Source organism: Wolffia australiana, chromosome 4, assembly GCF_029677425.1.
Source record: "Wolffia australiana isolate 7733 chromosome 4, ASM2967742v1".
Taxonomy (NCBI): domain Eukaryota; kingdom Viridiplantae; phylum Streptophyta; class Magnoliopsida; order Alismatales; family Araceae; genus Wolffia; species Wolffia australiana.
The window spans coordinates 15915544-15931121 of NC_135838.1; the positions used below are offsets into that span (position 1 = coordinate 15915544).

Below are 15578 nucleotides of genomic sequence, written 5' to 3' on the forward strand. Positions count from 1 at the left end.
TTTTTGGAGAAAGAGCGGAAGTGATCTGCAATAGCCCATCCCACCACTCGTGCATCAACATGCTCCTGGTTTGCAATCATTGTTCTCAAGATCTGATATGTGTTTCTCCTGCCATTCGTCACACTTGTCTCAAGCAGACACACTTGTCTTGAGCGTTCTCTCCAAGCCATCTCCAGTTTCCTGTCCTCTTCCACCCCAATCGATATCTTTGATGCTCTTAGACTCTTCTTGATCTAGGGCTCAACTATCCTCCAAATCATCTAGTTGTTTTACCTTAGATTAGGCTTTGCTTTCCTCCTCTTCCTGTCTCCCCAAACCTGCTTCTGATAGCCCATCAGGTGTTGTGTCAGCCTTTTTATTCTCATGGCGGGCGTCTCTTTATCATTCCTAAATTTGATTTGTGCAGTCCACGTTTGCTCCACCTCCTAGAAATTGACTTGTTGTAACCACAATCTCTCTAGCTTGAAATAAAAGGACCACCTATCCCCCACATTTCTCGCCAATAGAATCTGGGTGTGGTTCGATAATGGTCGCGGCAATGATCTCACAACTGCAAATGGGAAATGCTCCATCAACTCAATTGAACACGAGTGTCTGTCCAATCTAGATCACATACTACGATATGTCATGCTCCTCCACTTTTACACACAATCCACTGGCCCCATTTTTTGTAAGGCCACATCAAAGATGAAGGACTAGAAATCTCTCGAGTCTGGACCTTGCCCTCCCTTGTCATTGCGTCTGTCTCTTGCCTTCAGAGTATTAAAGTCTCCCCTGAAAAACATCAGAGACCCTTGAAAGGTGGATACCAATCTAGCCAATGCCCTCCATAGGTCAAACCTCCTTGTAATGTTTGCTGAGCCACAGACTAAGACTACTACCATCCCAAAATTGTTGCTTTTACTTTTTGGTTTGATTGTTGCGGGCCATTGACCCGTCCAAGAGTCCAATATAGAGCATCATGAATGTTCTTGGGAATCTAAACCCATTGAAGTAAAAGGGTACCATACAAGAAAAGCGCACCGCACAGTGCACTAAAATCGCACGTTTTGAAGTATTTTTAAGACTTTTTGGGAGTAGACAGCGGCGGAGAGGGGGGCGGGCGGTGGCGGGTGGAGGAGAGCGGAGAGAGCGGGGCGGCCGGGTGGGTTTGGACCATGTCTAAGCGGGATCGTTGGGAGTAGACATGGTCCAAACCGTGCGGCGGCGGTGGACGGGGGACCGCGGCCGAAGGAGGGGTGGAGAGAAGGCGGCGGTCGGCGAGCGGCAGGCGGCGAAAGGTGGGGGAGTGGGTGGGGGCGGCGGCTGGGGAGGAGGGCAGAGGGAGGAGGCGGCGGGCGGTGGCGGGGTAGGATGGTAGGAGGCAGAAAGGGGTGGGGTGGGGTGCGGGCTGAGGGGCGCGGGCTGGAGGGGGGGACGGGGACGGCCGGAGGAAGCGCAGCCCAGAAGGGTGGGCGGGGCAGCGTGGACGACCAGAGGGGGCGGCAGCAGCGGGCAGAGGGGGGGAGGGGGGGTAAGATTCGTACAACTGCGAAAATCCGCACCGCACCGACCCCTGTGCGGTGTGCGGTGCGGTGTGCGAAAATCCTGTGTGATTTACCGCACAACCACACCGCACTTTCGCCCAACCGCACGAGCAGGATTCGCTTGCACGGTTTGGACCATGTCTAGTCACTTCAAAGAAAAAATATTATACTAAGTAGAGAAAATTTTGTTGATACCGAGATGGAGGCTCTCCATTCTAATCAAACTCTGGAAATGAGGGAAAAGGTCGCACTTAAGCCAACCTTTTGATCTTGAGTTTGAAGAAGGTAAATCTCTCTATCCTATTCAGAACATCCCCCTCAGAGGAACTTATCTGTTTATTATCAAGTGTATATCTGAACAGTAGGGCCCATTAAGGTCCCTACAAATATATCAGAGGTACATAGGATCTGAATTGAAAGACTGCAATGGATAAAAACCTGCAATGGACAAGCACTAACTAAGAATGAGACTTTGTCACAGGTCCCATTACCCTCAAGGAAGAAACCTGTAGGCCATCACCAGGTTTTCACTACTTAGTATCAACAAAATGGGGATATAGAGAGGTATGAAGATAACCTATAATAGGAAAAAAGACCTCATCCTCTTCCATTCCTCTTCAGCTCTTTCTCTTCAGGTTCAAGGCAGTGGCATTCTGGCACTCCGGCATTGGCACCTCCGGCATTCTGACATCACCTCTCCACCTTCGACACCAGTCATAAATTCAAAGTAGGGTAGCTTGGGTATCCATCATAGGAGGTGATGTCAGCCAGTGCAAAGACGGCCAAATCCCCACAGAGTGCATTGAGCCATGTTGTCTTTGCCACAGCTAGCACGTCCTCTTGATCTGTTCCAGCAGCCTCCACTGGCTAAACCTCCACTATGGAGAACCCTGACGTGAACAAGTCAAGGCCTTCCTGCCCCATCTTTGATGACACCCCTAGTGCCACCTCTAGTAGAGCCCGAACATTGTTCTTCTTAGTTGGCTTTCTTTAGCAGATCACCAGAGAGTTCCCATTGTGCCATCTATTGTTCTTTAGTTTCTTACATAGACATATTGATACGATCCTCTACCCCCAAAGGGTATCTTGGGAATTTTAGCCCACTAGGGACATTTTAGTCATTTCATGTTTAGGGTAGACTGCTTCCTTTTCTTATAAATATGTGTAGCCCTCCCTTGAGGAGGGCAGTCAAGACTTAAGGTAAGATCGGCCTCATGGATCACTACCTCAATCCTCCCTGTCTCTGTCCCGTCAACTTGACCATCCAGCGATACCCTATCGCCGTGATCGTCTCACCGGATCTTCAGCCGGTTCCCCTCTAATCCAATCTCTACCATTGCAATTCAGTTCTCTTCTAGTCTCCGAGAATCCCCGTCCCCGCGATCGTCAACCCTTCACCGCGTCATCAGGCGGCTCGTCCCTGGTCGATCCCTGCCCCATCTGTTCGACCCCTCCTATCATTCCCATTTTGACTCTCCTACCCCGCGAACGTCTACCATGCCTCATCCTCTACCCTCCTTCTGATATGAACCTAGACTGAGGTTCTTATCACATATCTCTTGGGCTTGCCAAATGGCTGCCCTTGATTGGTCCTCCTCCATCAACGGAGTGCTATGTGCATGGGGGAAGGGAGTATTGTCTCTTAAAGAGAATTTGTGGTGCAAGATATGTATATTGGGTAAAAGAACCAGATTTAAGACAATTAATAAGGTAGATATGGCATTGACTAGATATGTAGAAGATGGACTGAAAGAAAAAAATATAGTACTAATTAGCACATTACCTTGAGCGTCGGCCGATCACTTCATCTCTGTCAAAACTTTCCTTCTGTACTTGCTGGGTTGCTTCCTACAATGCAAAACTTTATGTTTTCCAAGGGGAAACTAGACCATGGACCCAATCAAATTTTTATTTTTGAACTAAGAAACCTAAGAATATGAAAAGGGGATTACATAAGAATAACGAAGAGGAGGGTTCCACAAGAGAAAATGTTTTGGACCGCAAGGACTCCCATCATTTGAGATTAACTCCAATTCCTCAAGGTTTCCCAGTTCCTGTATCATAAGATCCAACAACAAATTCATATGATTCAAGAAAGAAAAAAGAAAGATCAAGAAAAAATGATATTGAGAGCATTGGGATTGAAGTTAAACAATATAAGGAGAAGGTTAGCATGGCATGGGACATCATTATAGAGAGCTAACTCGTAACACTTCTTTCTAAATGATTCTCATAATCTTACTTCTGAAGGTGAGAGGCACCAACAATTACTTGCCACACCTCTAAAAAACTCTATTCCAGAAATTAGAATTGGCAAATAATAAAGAACATAAGATTTAAAAAAAATGCAATGAATATCTCCACCATTTTCCCTCGTACTCATGGCAATGAGAAAATATAGACAAGTAAAGACAGACAAGTTTTTTAAATTTGTACATATAGCAACAAGCACTGGTCTCTTCTTTTAAATCTGTGAACTGAATAACAGATGCCACGGACACTAGGTTGAACTTATTTTTGGTGAAAACAGTCTTTTCATTTTAAAATTAAAGCCTGAAGGCTATGTATTTATCTCTATGTCCCTTTTTATTTTATAGTAGTAAACTTTGGACCCAACCAGCAGGCAGTGGATTTGAATCTGCATAATGTATAGATGAGGCCCTATGAAAAGCTGATGAAAGAACTCAGCTAATGTGTTTTTTACTCCTGAGCATACTGTCTAGCTTCAATTCTACATTCCAGATCTTCTTCGATGACTTTCTCAGCAAGAGATCTGTTCTCAGTTCAACAATCTCTCATTCCCTACAAATATCCTCCAAACTGAAATTGAAATCTTACTACAATATCAAGGATAGTAATTATTTGATCATTTAAATCTGACACTGGAGCTAATCCAAACTGAGAAACTCTAAATCTAAGAGAATTCTGCCACAAATTGGGTTTAATTTTAAGAAATATTCAGCCTTAACAACAATGTGAGGGCCTTTCTCATTGGAATGGTGGAAATTCCCCTGATCATTCTCACACAACTTGATCGTGGACCAAGAAATAGATCATAAAGCTCACTTTGACGTCACGGTTCGGGCAGACAAATGTGGAGGAACAAGTTTATGTGATATTTATAGGATTCTGTCATGAATGCAGGGTTTTGTAGCCCTGACCCCATTTTCCCCATCATGCTGTCAACCGTAATCACCTCTCCTTTTTAACTTAGCTTCGCCATTGAATGGTCAGGCATACCAACAAAACATTCTGAGGTGAGGTGTTGGATCCTCTGAGGTGGCTTACATCAATGGAAGAGATGTGGGATTATCTGACTATGTCTGGGTCACAGAGCTTCATCTAATTTGTTAGGCTGTAAATGTGTTTTCAAAGTTGGCCCTAATGAAGCTATTAATTACCTCAGATTGGTTTCCCACGGACTCGCATCAATTGATATATTTCTCACTCATGTTTATAGCTTTTCATGGCTCCTATACCAGCTGAACATCAAAATTGTATTTAATTGTGTTAATGGACCAGCCTTGGTGTATTAATCTCACGATACAATCCTTAGATAATGTACCAGAAATCCAGAGGGAGATAGGAGATAAATTAACCAAAAGATTGGAGTGCCCTGGGAGACAAAGGAAGAGATAGATGAGAGCTCATGCCGAGGGTAGAGAACTCAAAAGAACGGGGGGTTGCACTTTCCAGAAACACCCCTGGGTCTGTTCTAGGAGATATCTGCACTAGATCTGGTGGTGGTGGCATTCGTCTTCTGAACCGCCTGGAATTGGCGCTCGCCCAGACAAGCATGGCATTCAAGAACCTGGAGGGCGGTCAGAAAAAGTTTGACTGCAACCATGGTGTGGGGGAAACTAACTAAAGAAAGTAAAACAAGGCAAGTGTGAATGTCACAAGGCCACGATGATTATTTTCTGTTGCCTTTACTTTTTGTTAGTTTGATTTTACTTTTTCTTTTCAATTTTATCTCTTAGATTTGTATTTTACCTTAATGAGACATGACGGCAGTCAGATCCAAATCATAGTTAATGATCCAATCTGTAATTAAGCTACTGATACTATCCCTGTAGTACCTAGGACAGGTTTAGTCGTTCCAACCCAATAGGGGCATTTTAGTCATTTTTCCAATATGCTTGTATTTCCCTTAAATAGAGAAGCCCTTCCTTTAGGAGGGTTTTTTTCTGAAACATCGAAAGGGATGATCACATGACAAGTAGGTGACCCTCCCAGTAGGGCCTTACAGGCCAATCTCAGTCTATCCACACATGTTCAAACCCTCTCTTCATCCATGACCCAAGGAAACCATGCTGCCTTAAGTCCCTCCAACGCATGGATAGCCCCATTGGTAGATGCCCTCCTTCCCCCTGAACATCACCTCCTTCCTATGCAACCATATGGCCCAAAGAGCCACCAGTACCCGCCCCTCTTCTTCCTTTCTTCTACACCTGAAACTCTGGATTGAGCCCCAAAAAGCCTCTTCCGAGTTCACATTCACCATTGATATTTCTTGTGTGGCCCAAATCGTGCTTAAAAAATAGGTGTTGATAGTCTTCTTCCCCTCTTGACAATAACACACATGCCACGAGGTATGGCCTTTTGCAAAAGGCCCCGGTCATTAGTCTTCTCCGTGATGGAAGCCATGCAAAAATCTGTACCTTCATTGGGACCTTCTGCTGCCATATGAACCTACATGTCTGGATGATTACCGAGCCTCATCTTGCCCCTCCCGAATTCTTGTGGATGCCTTTCAGACTGAGAAACGGCCATTGACCCATGTCCAGCCATCTTGTTCTGTCAAGCCCTAGGTTTAGGGTTTGGCGAGAAAGGAGGAAGAGAAGAAGATAACGACATAAAGGATTAAGAGTGTACATAGGAGGGTATATTGTTGACTAGTTCTGAGAAGAGTGAGAGAGGGAGAGAGTGTTACGTTCCCTCCTCCAAGGATCTTCAGTCGATCAAGAACGCGTCTAGCCCCGTAACAGAAATCAAGAACTCTCATTCCAAGAACGTGGAATAGAGGAAACAAGTAGAATAGGAAAGTGTTTTCTAACAACGAAAAATAGAAAGAAGAAAGAAATAGGAGTCCAATTCGAATGGACCTCCTCCCTCTGGTTCGGGCGTCTCCCGCTCACCAGGCTCGCGACTTCTAAAATGCCAAAAAGACCCGTTTCTTTCTCCCGGTGCCTTTATTTATATGACTCCTTTGTTGACCGCTACGCCATGTTTGACCGACGGCGCTTGGTCCTCTGGTAAGTCCTTGGCAGGGTCGTATCAGAGAGCTCCTCTCAGGTCGGCACCCTTTGGAAAGGAAGAGAAAAAACTCAGTAAAAACGGCTAGGGTTTGGGGCCCTTTAAAGGCCCCTCCTTACAAGTGTCCCACGTGTGGGGCTCATTAAGGAGCTCCCACGTGAGAAGAGAATTCGCCCATGTGGGCCACTTATACAGCATGGCCCACTCACAATGGGTAAGAGAGAGAAGATAAAGAAGAGAGAGAAAAGAGACACGGTTCAACATATATATACCCTAAGAGAGAGAGAGAGTGATAATAGGGCTAATGGGCTTATAGAACAGGGCCCATTAGCCCATAGGGAATAGTATCTCACTAACACCCCCCGCAAGCGAAGTATGGATGTCGTCCATGCCGAGCTTGGACACTGCACGCTGGAGAAGTGGTCGAGAAAGTCCCTTGGTGAGGACATCTGCGGCCTGATCAGCTGAGACAACAAAGTCCAGATCAAAGATCCCCTCGTCCATGCGCTCCTTTAAGAAGTAGCGATGGAGTTCCATGTGCTTGATCCGGCCCTGTTGACCAGGGTTCTTGGCCAGAGCAATTGCCGACTTGTTGTCGCAGTAGAAGTGGATCGGGCCAGAATACTCCACGCGAAGATCGTGGAGGATCCCGTAAATCCACTGGCCTTCAGAGGCCCCATCGGCAAGGGCTCGGTACTCGGCTTCAGCACTGGAGCGGGACACTTTGTCCTGCTTGCTGCTCTTCCAACTGACGAGGCTGCCGAAGACAAATGTGCAGTACCCCGTGGTAGAACGACAGTCCACAATCAAGCCGGCAAAGTCCGCGTCAGTGTAGACCTTCATGGTCCGTTCCATACTCCGAGGGAAGAGCAAGCCTTTCCCGGGGCAGCTCTTTAGGTACGCGAGTACCCGGTGGGCAGCCTGGCGATGGATCTCCCGCGGAGAGTGCATGAACTGACTGAGGAGGTTGACAGCGAAGCTGATATCTGGCCGAGTGTGCGTCAAGTAGAGGAGTTTCCCCACCACCTGCTGGTACTGATAGGCGTTCACCGGGGCCGAGTTTACCCAACTTCACGTTAGGATCATTGGGAGTACTCACCGGCGCACACTCGGTCATGCCTGTCAAGGCCAGTAAGTCGACGGCATACTTCTGCTGCGACACAAAGATCCCCCGGGGGGAGTATGCCACCTCAAGGCCGAGGAAGTAGCGAAGAGGCCGAGGGCCTTGGCAACTCCTTGGCCAACGCAGAGCTGAGGCAGCTGGCCTCGGCAGAATCAGACCCCGTAATGAGAATGTCGTCGACGTACACGGCCAAAATAGATACACCAGCAGGACTGTGACGGAAGAATAGGGAGGCATCCCCATTGCTTTGAGTGTAACCCTCGGCCTTCATGACCAAAGAGAACCGGCCGAACCACATCCGCGGTGACTGCTTCAGTCCATAAAGGGACTTCCGCAGTCGGCAGACGGTACCCGAGGGGCCGAGGGTATACCCGGGAGGCTTCTGCATGTACACCTCCTCCGTCAAATCACCATGTAGAAAGGCGTTCTTCACATCGAACTGAAGAATCATCCAGTGGAAATGAGCCGCAAGTGCCAAGAGAAGATGGACTGTCTCCATCTTCGCCACAGGAGAGAACGTCTCGAAGTAGTCCACGCCATAAGTCTGAGTGAACCCCCGAGCCACAAGGCGAGACTTGAGGCGCTCGAGAGTACCATCCGCATGATGCTTCTTGGCATGTATCCACTTACAATCCACCGCCCTCTTGCCAGGAGGGAGGGGAATGACATCCCAAGTGTGGTTCTTGAGCAAGGACTGCATCTCCTCGTCCATCGTCGCTTTCCAATGAGGAGAAGCAATAGCATCGGCTAGGTGGCGGGGAAGGGGATCCGACTCGATGCGAGTAAGAAACAGCCGGTAGGGAGTACTCAGCCGGTCGAAGGAGATATAGTGAGATAAGGGGTAGAGGGGTGTGCGAGTGCACTGACGAACCCCTTTTCGAAAGGCGATAGGCCATCCCAACTGAGCATCGTCATCAGCAGGCGGGTGGGATGGATCGTCCGACAAAGGAGCGGAAGCAAGAGATGGGGAACTGTCACCGGGAGGAGAGGATGACTCCCCGGGAGTGGAAGTGGACTCACCGGGGGAAGGAGATGATGCACCGGGAGAAGAAGTGTCAGAAGGAGGAGCAGCAGAAGGAGGTGGCAAGGGTGCCGGAAGTGAAAGTGGAGAAGTGGAAGGTAACTCCAAAGACCCCTCAGGGGAAGACACGGGTGCAGACGAAGTACGGGGAGACGGATCCGGAGAGGTAGATGGCGACGCTGGAGCAGTGGGCTCCACAAACGGAAAGGGTTCCAAGTGAGGAACCGAGGAAACCTCATCCAACGGGAGGCGGGACGAGGTAGAGCCACCGAAATAAGGCTCATGCTCGGCAAAGGTGACGTTTGCCGAGATGAAAAACCGCCGAGACGGGGGATGATAGCAACGATACCCTTTCTGGAGGGAGGCGTACCCCACAAAGACGCACCGAAGGGCCCGAGCATCGAGCTTCGTGCGAGATGGAGCCGTGTCATGAACATACGCTGTGCAGCCGAAGACGCGAGGTAGAAGTCCAGTCCGCAACGATAGATGGGGAAAAGCCGCGTTCATCCGATCCAAGGGGCTGCTGAACCCGAGGGGCTGGGAGGGGATACGGTTGACGAGATGGGTACTCATCAAAATCGCCTCACCCCAATAAACCCATGGGACACTGTAATTCAGCAGAAGCGTACGAGCTGTCGAAGTGACATACCCGATTCGACGTCCTGCCATACCGTTCTGTTCAGGAGTAGCCACACAAGAGGATTCATGTAGAATCCCATGATCCGCGAAGTACGCGGCCAAATCAGCATTAAAGAAGTCCCGGGCGTTATCGGAGCGGAAGCACTGGATACCCCGGCCAAACTGTGTGTGAACCATGGCGTAGAAATGGCGGACTGTCGGTGCGACCTTGGACTTCGCAGTCAGCAAATATACCCAGGTGTAGCGGGTGGCCTTGTCAACAAAAATCTGAAAGTAGCGGTGGCCCTTTAGGCTGACCTGCGGGGCTGGTCCCCAAACGTCACTGTGGATGCGAACCAGCGGAGTCGATGAGACGTGGACGGAGAGAAAGATGAACGACGATGCTTGGCCAGCTGGCAAGCGTCACACACAATCGTCTGAAGGTCCAATCCGGTACACATCGAAGGAAAGAGACGCTGTAAAATGGAAAAGGGCGGGTGACCCAGCCGCTGGTGAGCCAGCTGAAGACGTCCTCTGCGCTGCTCATCGACTGACCGGAGGTGGCGATGCACCAGAAAGCACTGAGAGCGACCCCCATTGTCCAACAACAGCAGCCCGTTCTCCCGCCTAATCGGTGGAGTCCGGCCCACCTTGTCAGACAGAAACATCCCGTCAGGCTGAAGGTGAAATGAACACGAAAGTGCATCAACCAGACACTGAGGAGACATAAGTATAGCTCGCAGGTCAGGGACATAAAGGACGTTGCGGACCACACCAAGGCCATCTACAAAGACTGCCCAAATACCGGCCACACGCAAACGTCCACCACCAGCTGTGAGGACTGTACGGCTCCCACTATGCCTCTCGTAGGATACAAATCAGTCATTGAACGGGGTCATATGTTCGGTTGCCCCCGAATCAAGAACCCAGGTCGTATCCGACACGAGAGGCGAGTGAAGAGCCGTATGACCACAATACCACTGATCAGATGGAAAAGAATGAGACGCACCGAACCCGCCGAAATGTGCCGTTGATTGGGTCGGAGTCTGCATGGCAACCATCTGGTCGCAGAGACGGGCCAAATCTGCCTGGAGCTGCTCAAGAGTCGTAGTAGAACTGGTGCTGGTGGACGATGAAGACGTGGACTGGGCGACCATAGCTTTACCTTCCGCGGCCTCCTTCTTTCAGATGTCGTATTGGCGCTTCTTACACCACTTACGGAGATGTCCAGGCTTGCTGCAGTATGAGCAAACCATCCCGGAGGCAGCCGGCTCCGCAATGGAGGCAGGGTTTGGAGAGGGAGGCCGAGTGAGAAGGGCTGTCGAGTCACGAGACGCCTCCAATGGGAGAGTTCCAAGGATCTGAAAGTGGCTCTCCTTCACCAGATCATCAATCGTGGGAAGTCCTTCATGCGGTGTAGGGCACGTCCACGAGTGTCATCGTACTCCTTGTTGAGGCTGTTGAGGAACCCCAGAAGGCGGGGGCGAAGGACGTTCTGGAATGTCTTGCACGTCGGATCATCGATCGGCAAATAGTAGTCCACCTCGTCCCAAAGTTTCTTGTGCTCTAAGGCATAGTCCGAGATGGACATCGCTCCCTGGCGAAGGTTGCTGGCCTTTGCCACCAGCATAAAGAGACGCCAATTGTCCCCCTCTCGTCCACAAAATGTGTTCGCCTGGTCCCAAAACCCTTTCACTGTCGAGCGACGAGGGAAGCATTCACGGAACGAGGGAGCCAGGGTGTTCGTGTAGAGCCATCCGAGGACAAAATGTTCTTCGGCTTCCCACGCAGCATAGTGCGGATGGGTCGGTAGAAGAGGATCCTCCGTATAATGCTTGAACAGTTGGCGGGCTTTGAGAGTAGTTTCGACAAAATGACGCCACTGAAGCAGGTTTGGACACTGGAGATACGTCGAGTCGGGGACCAAGGCAGTGGATGAGTGACCTTGTGTGACAACGGTTCCTTTTGGGAGTCTGCATCCGTGAAGCCCCTGGACATCAGCGAAGGCGTGAATGCCGGCTGACGTGTCTGACCCGTGGAGTGGAGGACAACACCATGGATCCAACATCGGAACAGCTGGGTTGCGGTGGCAGCTAGCTGCGGCGGAGGCTGCGGCTGGCTGCGGCGGAGTCTGCGGCTGGCTGCGGCAGATGCTGCGGCTGGTTGCGGCTGGCTGCGGCGGAGGCTGCGGCTTGCTGCGGCTGGTCCGCGGCTGGCTGCTGCTGAGGCTGCGGCTGGCTGTGGCTGACGCTGCGGCTTGCTGCGGCTGGTCCGCGGCTGTCTGCGGCTGTCGCTGCGGCTGGCTGCAGCTGAAGTCTCCGGTAGCTCCGCGGGCTGGCTGCGGCTAGTCCTGCACAGGGTCGATGATCTGGCCAAACCTAGGGTTTGGCTGGTTCGTCAACCTGGCTGCAGCTGATCCGTCGGTCACGCTCCAGGTTCGCTAGACAGCGAGAGGCTGATGTCAAACCCTAGGTTGAGGAGCTCTAGAGCTCTGATACCATGTCAAGCCCTAGGTTTAGGGTTTGGCGAGAAAGGAGGAAGAGAAGAAGATAACGACATAAAGGATTAAGAGTGTACATAGGAGGGTATATATACCCTAAGAGAGAGAGAGAGTGATAATAGGGCTAATGGGCTTATAGAACAGGGCCCATTAGCCCATAGGGAATAGTATCTCACTAACATGTTCACTGCACCTTGGGCTTAACTGTCCTAGGGACTGCTGCATGTCCAAGAATTCTGCAACCCTCTAGTTTGACAGGGCACCAACATTGGGTTCCACACTCCATCCCAACAGTTCCCGATCCTTGGCGTTAGGGCTCCGTGTGAGTGAATACAAGCAAGAGAATGCATCACACATGTGCCTTGTGGTGACCATCCATCCAACCAATACTGAAATACTGAGCCATCACCTAACTTGGCCGAGAAGTTCTGTACCTGGGGGAAGCTCTGTCTGTATCCTTGCCAAAAGGTTAACAACCCTAGGTTCACCTTTGTCTCTGCCGACAAAATCCATACCGCCATTATCTCCTCTCCAGCGATGATCACCCCGTTGGACCTCTTTCTCGGTGACTTCCATTCTGCCTGCCCCTCGCCATGCCAAAGTCCACCTCGTCATTCCCCGTCCCTGCACCGACGACCACTCCAACGTCTTCTACCTCCCTTCCCGTCCTCTCCCTGATCTGAACTTGAGGGTTCATATCGGCTATTAAATGAGCTTATACTCGTATTATGTCCCTATTTACATGGGATTCCAGAAATGAATTTGGGATGCTTTTCATTATGAGCAATATTCCCACATCACTAGTAGGTTTGGGATCGATGGTAAAGATCGACAATAGTAGGGAACTATTAGATGTCAGCCGGAGAATCCTATGTTTTATGTTTATTTTATTGTGGAATCTTCTAGGATATTCTAGAATCATCTAAAGTGTTATAGAATCTTAGGATCTTCTAGAATTCTAGACCTGATGATTCTAGAATCTGTGGGCCTACTTGGAATCCTATAAATATGGAAGGATTCCATGTGAGAAAGAAAAGAATTCTCTCTTTCCTCAAAACCTAGCTTGTGAGTAACTCTAGCAAGGAGATTGTAGCAGACAAGGAGATCTGTCACAATCAAAAAATGGATATGAAAGGAGATTGTGAATGTATTAAATAAGTATGCCACATTGGACTTTTTAATGTTTATACACACTTATTCAAGACACAAGATAATGAAGTGACATGAGAAAAATATCCAGATTTTTTCCTCCTATTAAGATAATAAACAGATATCATAAAGGGTGATATAAACTTCAATTCAAATATTAGATCTGTTGAGACTAGAAAAAAAGGAGAAAACCAAAGTCATTGTTGAACAGTCAGGAAACATTTTGTGGACAACGTTGAAGTCGTGCAGAACTCCAAGACTCAGAACACGAATCCTACAGGAGAATTTCAACCTGAGCAGAAGAGTTGATCATACATCATTTGGAAATGTCTCCTTAAATATATTTTGTGAACTTTCTCTGATGATCCCTGATGCTTCAAAAGTCATCATTATTAATGTTGACAGAAAGCCCTTGGTAACTCGTATTCAAACTAGATTAGGTTGGAAGGATTTTAGGTGATCTAGATCCAGTGCATAGTGAGTTCTCCTACTTTAATTCATTTTATAAAAAAAAGAAGGGAAACGTCACCAGAGATAAGTGATCCTCCCTATATGATTAATTAGCATAAATATCATAATTATACACTTGGTCCAAGCAGTCTCCACATCTACCATTCATCTCCCTGTCCACCAAACAGAGATCAAACTCTCCACATTGTGTACCACGCTGACCAGTGATGCCTCTCGTCCTGTGAAAATCACATTGTTGCAGTGCAGCCATAGTGCCCAGAGCAAAGCAAATAGCCCTCCCCATTCTTCCCACCCCATCAACAACACTATCGTCTGCGATCCCTCAAGTTGCCACTCCATCTTCACTATGACTGGTTGCCAGTTTATGCCATTGCTGAGACCATGTTTAAGGCAGTCCCAGGCACTTTATGGATAATGTTACAATAGCCATCCCCGAGGCTCCGGTCCGGAGCATAGGAACTCTTTGTTTGACAATAACCCAAAGCCGACAAAAACTGATTTGCTATGGTAGATGTGAAGTCCCCAGCAGTCTGTGAAGAAGCCCACTAGGGTGGAAAGATTCTTGGCCTCCTCCACTGATTCATCCATAAAGAAAATTGTGTAGTCAGCATACCATAGTAGAGGGATACCTGCTGGGATGCTAGGGATCTGAAACCCTAGCAGTAGGAGTGGGAGCAAGCCTGGTTCGTGCTCTTAGCAAAGGAGCCCATAGGGTCCTGCTTGAATCCATCATCCCTCAAGGGGCCTGTTCACCGCTAAGGAGAAGGATGCGATACATCACTTAATCTACACCACCCATTCTGTAGGAAAGCCTCTTCGCTCAAAGATGTCTATAGGAAGTCCCAGTCTAGGGAGTCATATAACTCAAGAAATCCGCCTTCAACATGAAATCCTTGGTCCTCTTAATTTTCTCCGCCGCAATGATCTCTGATGCGACCACAGCACTGTCCACCAGCTGTCTCCCCAGAATAAAAGCAGACTGGAAAAGTCCAACAGACTTCCCAATCACCTCCCTTAACATATTAGCATAAACCTTTGATTTAATGAGATATATAGGATTAGAGAAGGACTCTTTACACTTAGGTATTAGAACCAGGTAAGCACAATCAATTCTCTCTGTCATGTAGTTCCCTCTACGGGATTCCTCTAACATGGCCGTAAACTCTATTTTGACTAAATCCCATGCTGCAGTAAAGAACAATACTGGAAAGCCCTCTCACTTCACCATTTGGTCTCTTGATGGCCGCTCTGATTTCTTCACCTTAGAAGCGTCTCATTAACTCCCCTGATCGCATTGGGTCAACTAACTTGCTCCCCTGCCACTCAACCATCAATTATTTCTCCCCCCTTCAATGAGTAGGTCGTGAAGTGTTCAGTCAGCGATCTACCGACTGCTAGAGATCCCATCAACTCCTGGTTTCCCACCTGCACCTTCAATATCCAATTTTATCTCCTCCATCCATTAGCCATGAGATAAAATAACCTCGTGTAAGCTTCTCCCTCGACCCACAGCTGCCTTGACCGTTGTCTCCTATTGCCCAAGTCCCTGCGACTTTTTCTCCTCTTCTTCCAATAGGGTTCCGGTATCTTTAAGGTCATCCAGGCTTTTGATTCATCAAGGTGCCCACTGTTAAGCGCCTTCCTGATTCGTTTAATGTATTCCTTGAGGTGACCCATAGATAGCCAGTTTTGTTGGCCAATTGTGTAATCGTTGGAGACTATCTGCGATGTGATTAATCTCAATTTTTTTTGAATGACTGTGATTAAACTCAATGTTCATCTCAAATTAATATTTTTTCTTATTTGGAACATTGAAAAGGAATTGAAACGATACTAAACAGAATCGGAGTCCCTGAAGGACCTCTGAAAAAAAGGTTATTTTTTTTTAATAGACAAATGGTTAGGTTTCTAGGA

General features: G+C 48.4%; 1 protein-coding gene across 2 annotated transcripts in view; it reads right to left on the reverse strand.

Annotated features, from left to right (window-relative positions):
• The window catches only part of LOC144702082 (UBQ, helicase-c and DEAD-like helicase domain-containing protein), a 67406-nt gene that overhangs the window by 43055 nt on the left and 8773 nt on the right, over window positions 1-15578 (reverse strand). For both annotated transcript variants that reach the window (XM_078573956.1, XM_078573955.1), the window contains exons 13-14: window positions 3479-3580; window positions 3310-3374 (exon numbers count right to left, since the gene is read on the reverse strand). In XM_078573956.1, the coding sequence (XP_078430082.1) occupies window positions 3310-3374; window positions 3479-3580 (167 nt within the window). The remainder of the gene's footprint in view (window positions 1-3309; window positions 3375-3478; window positions 3581-15578) is intronic.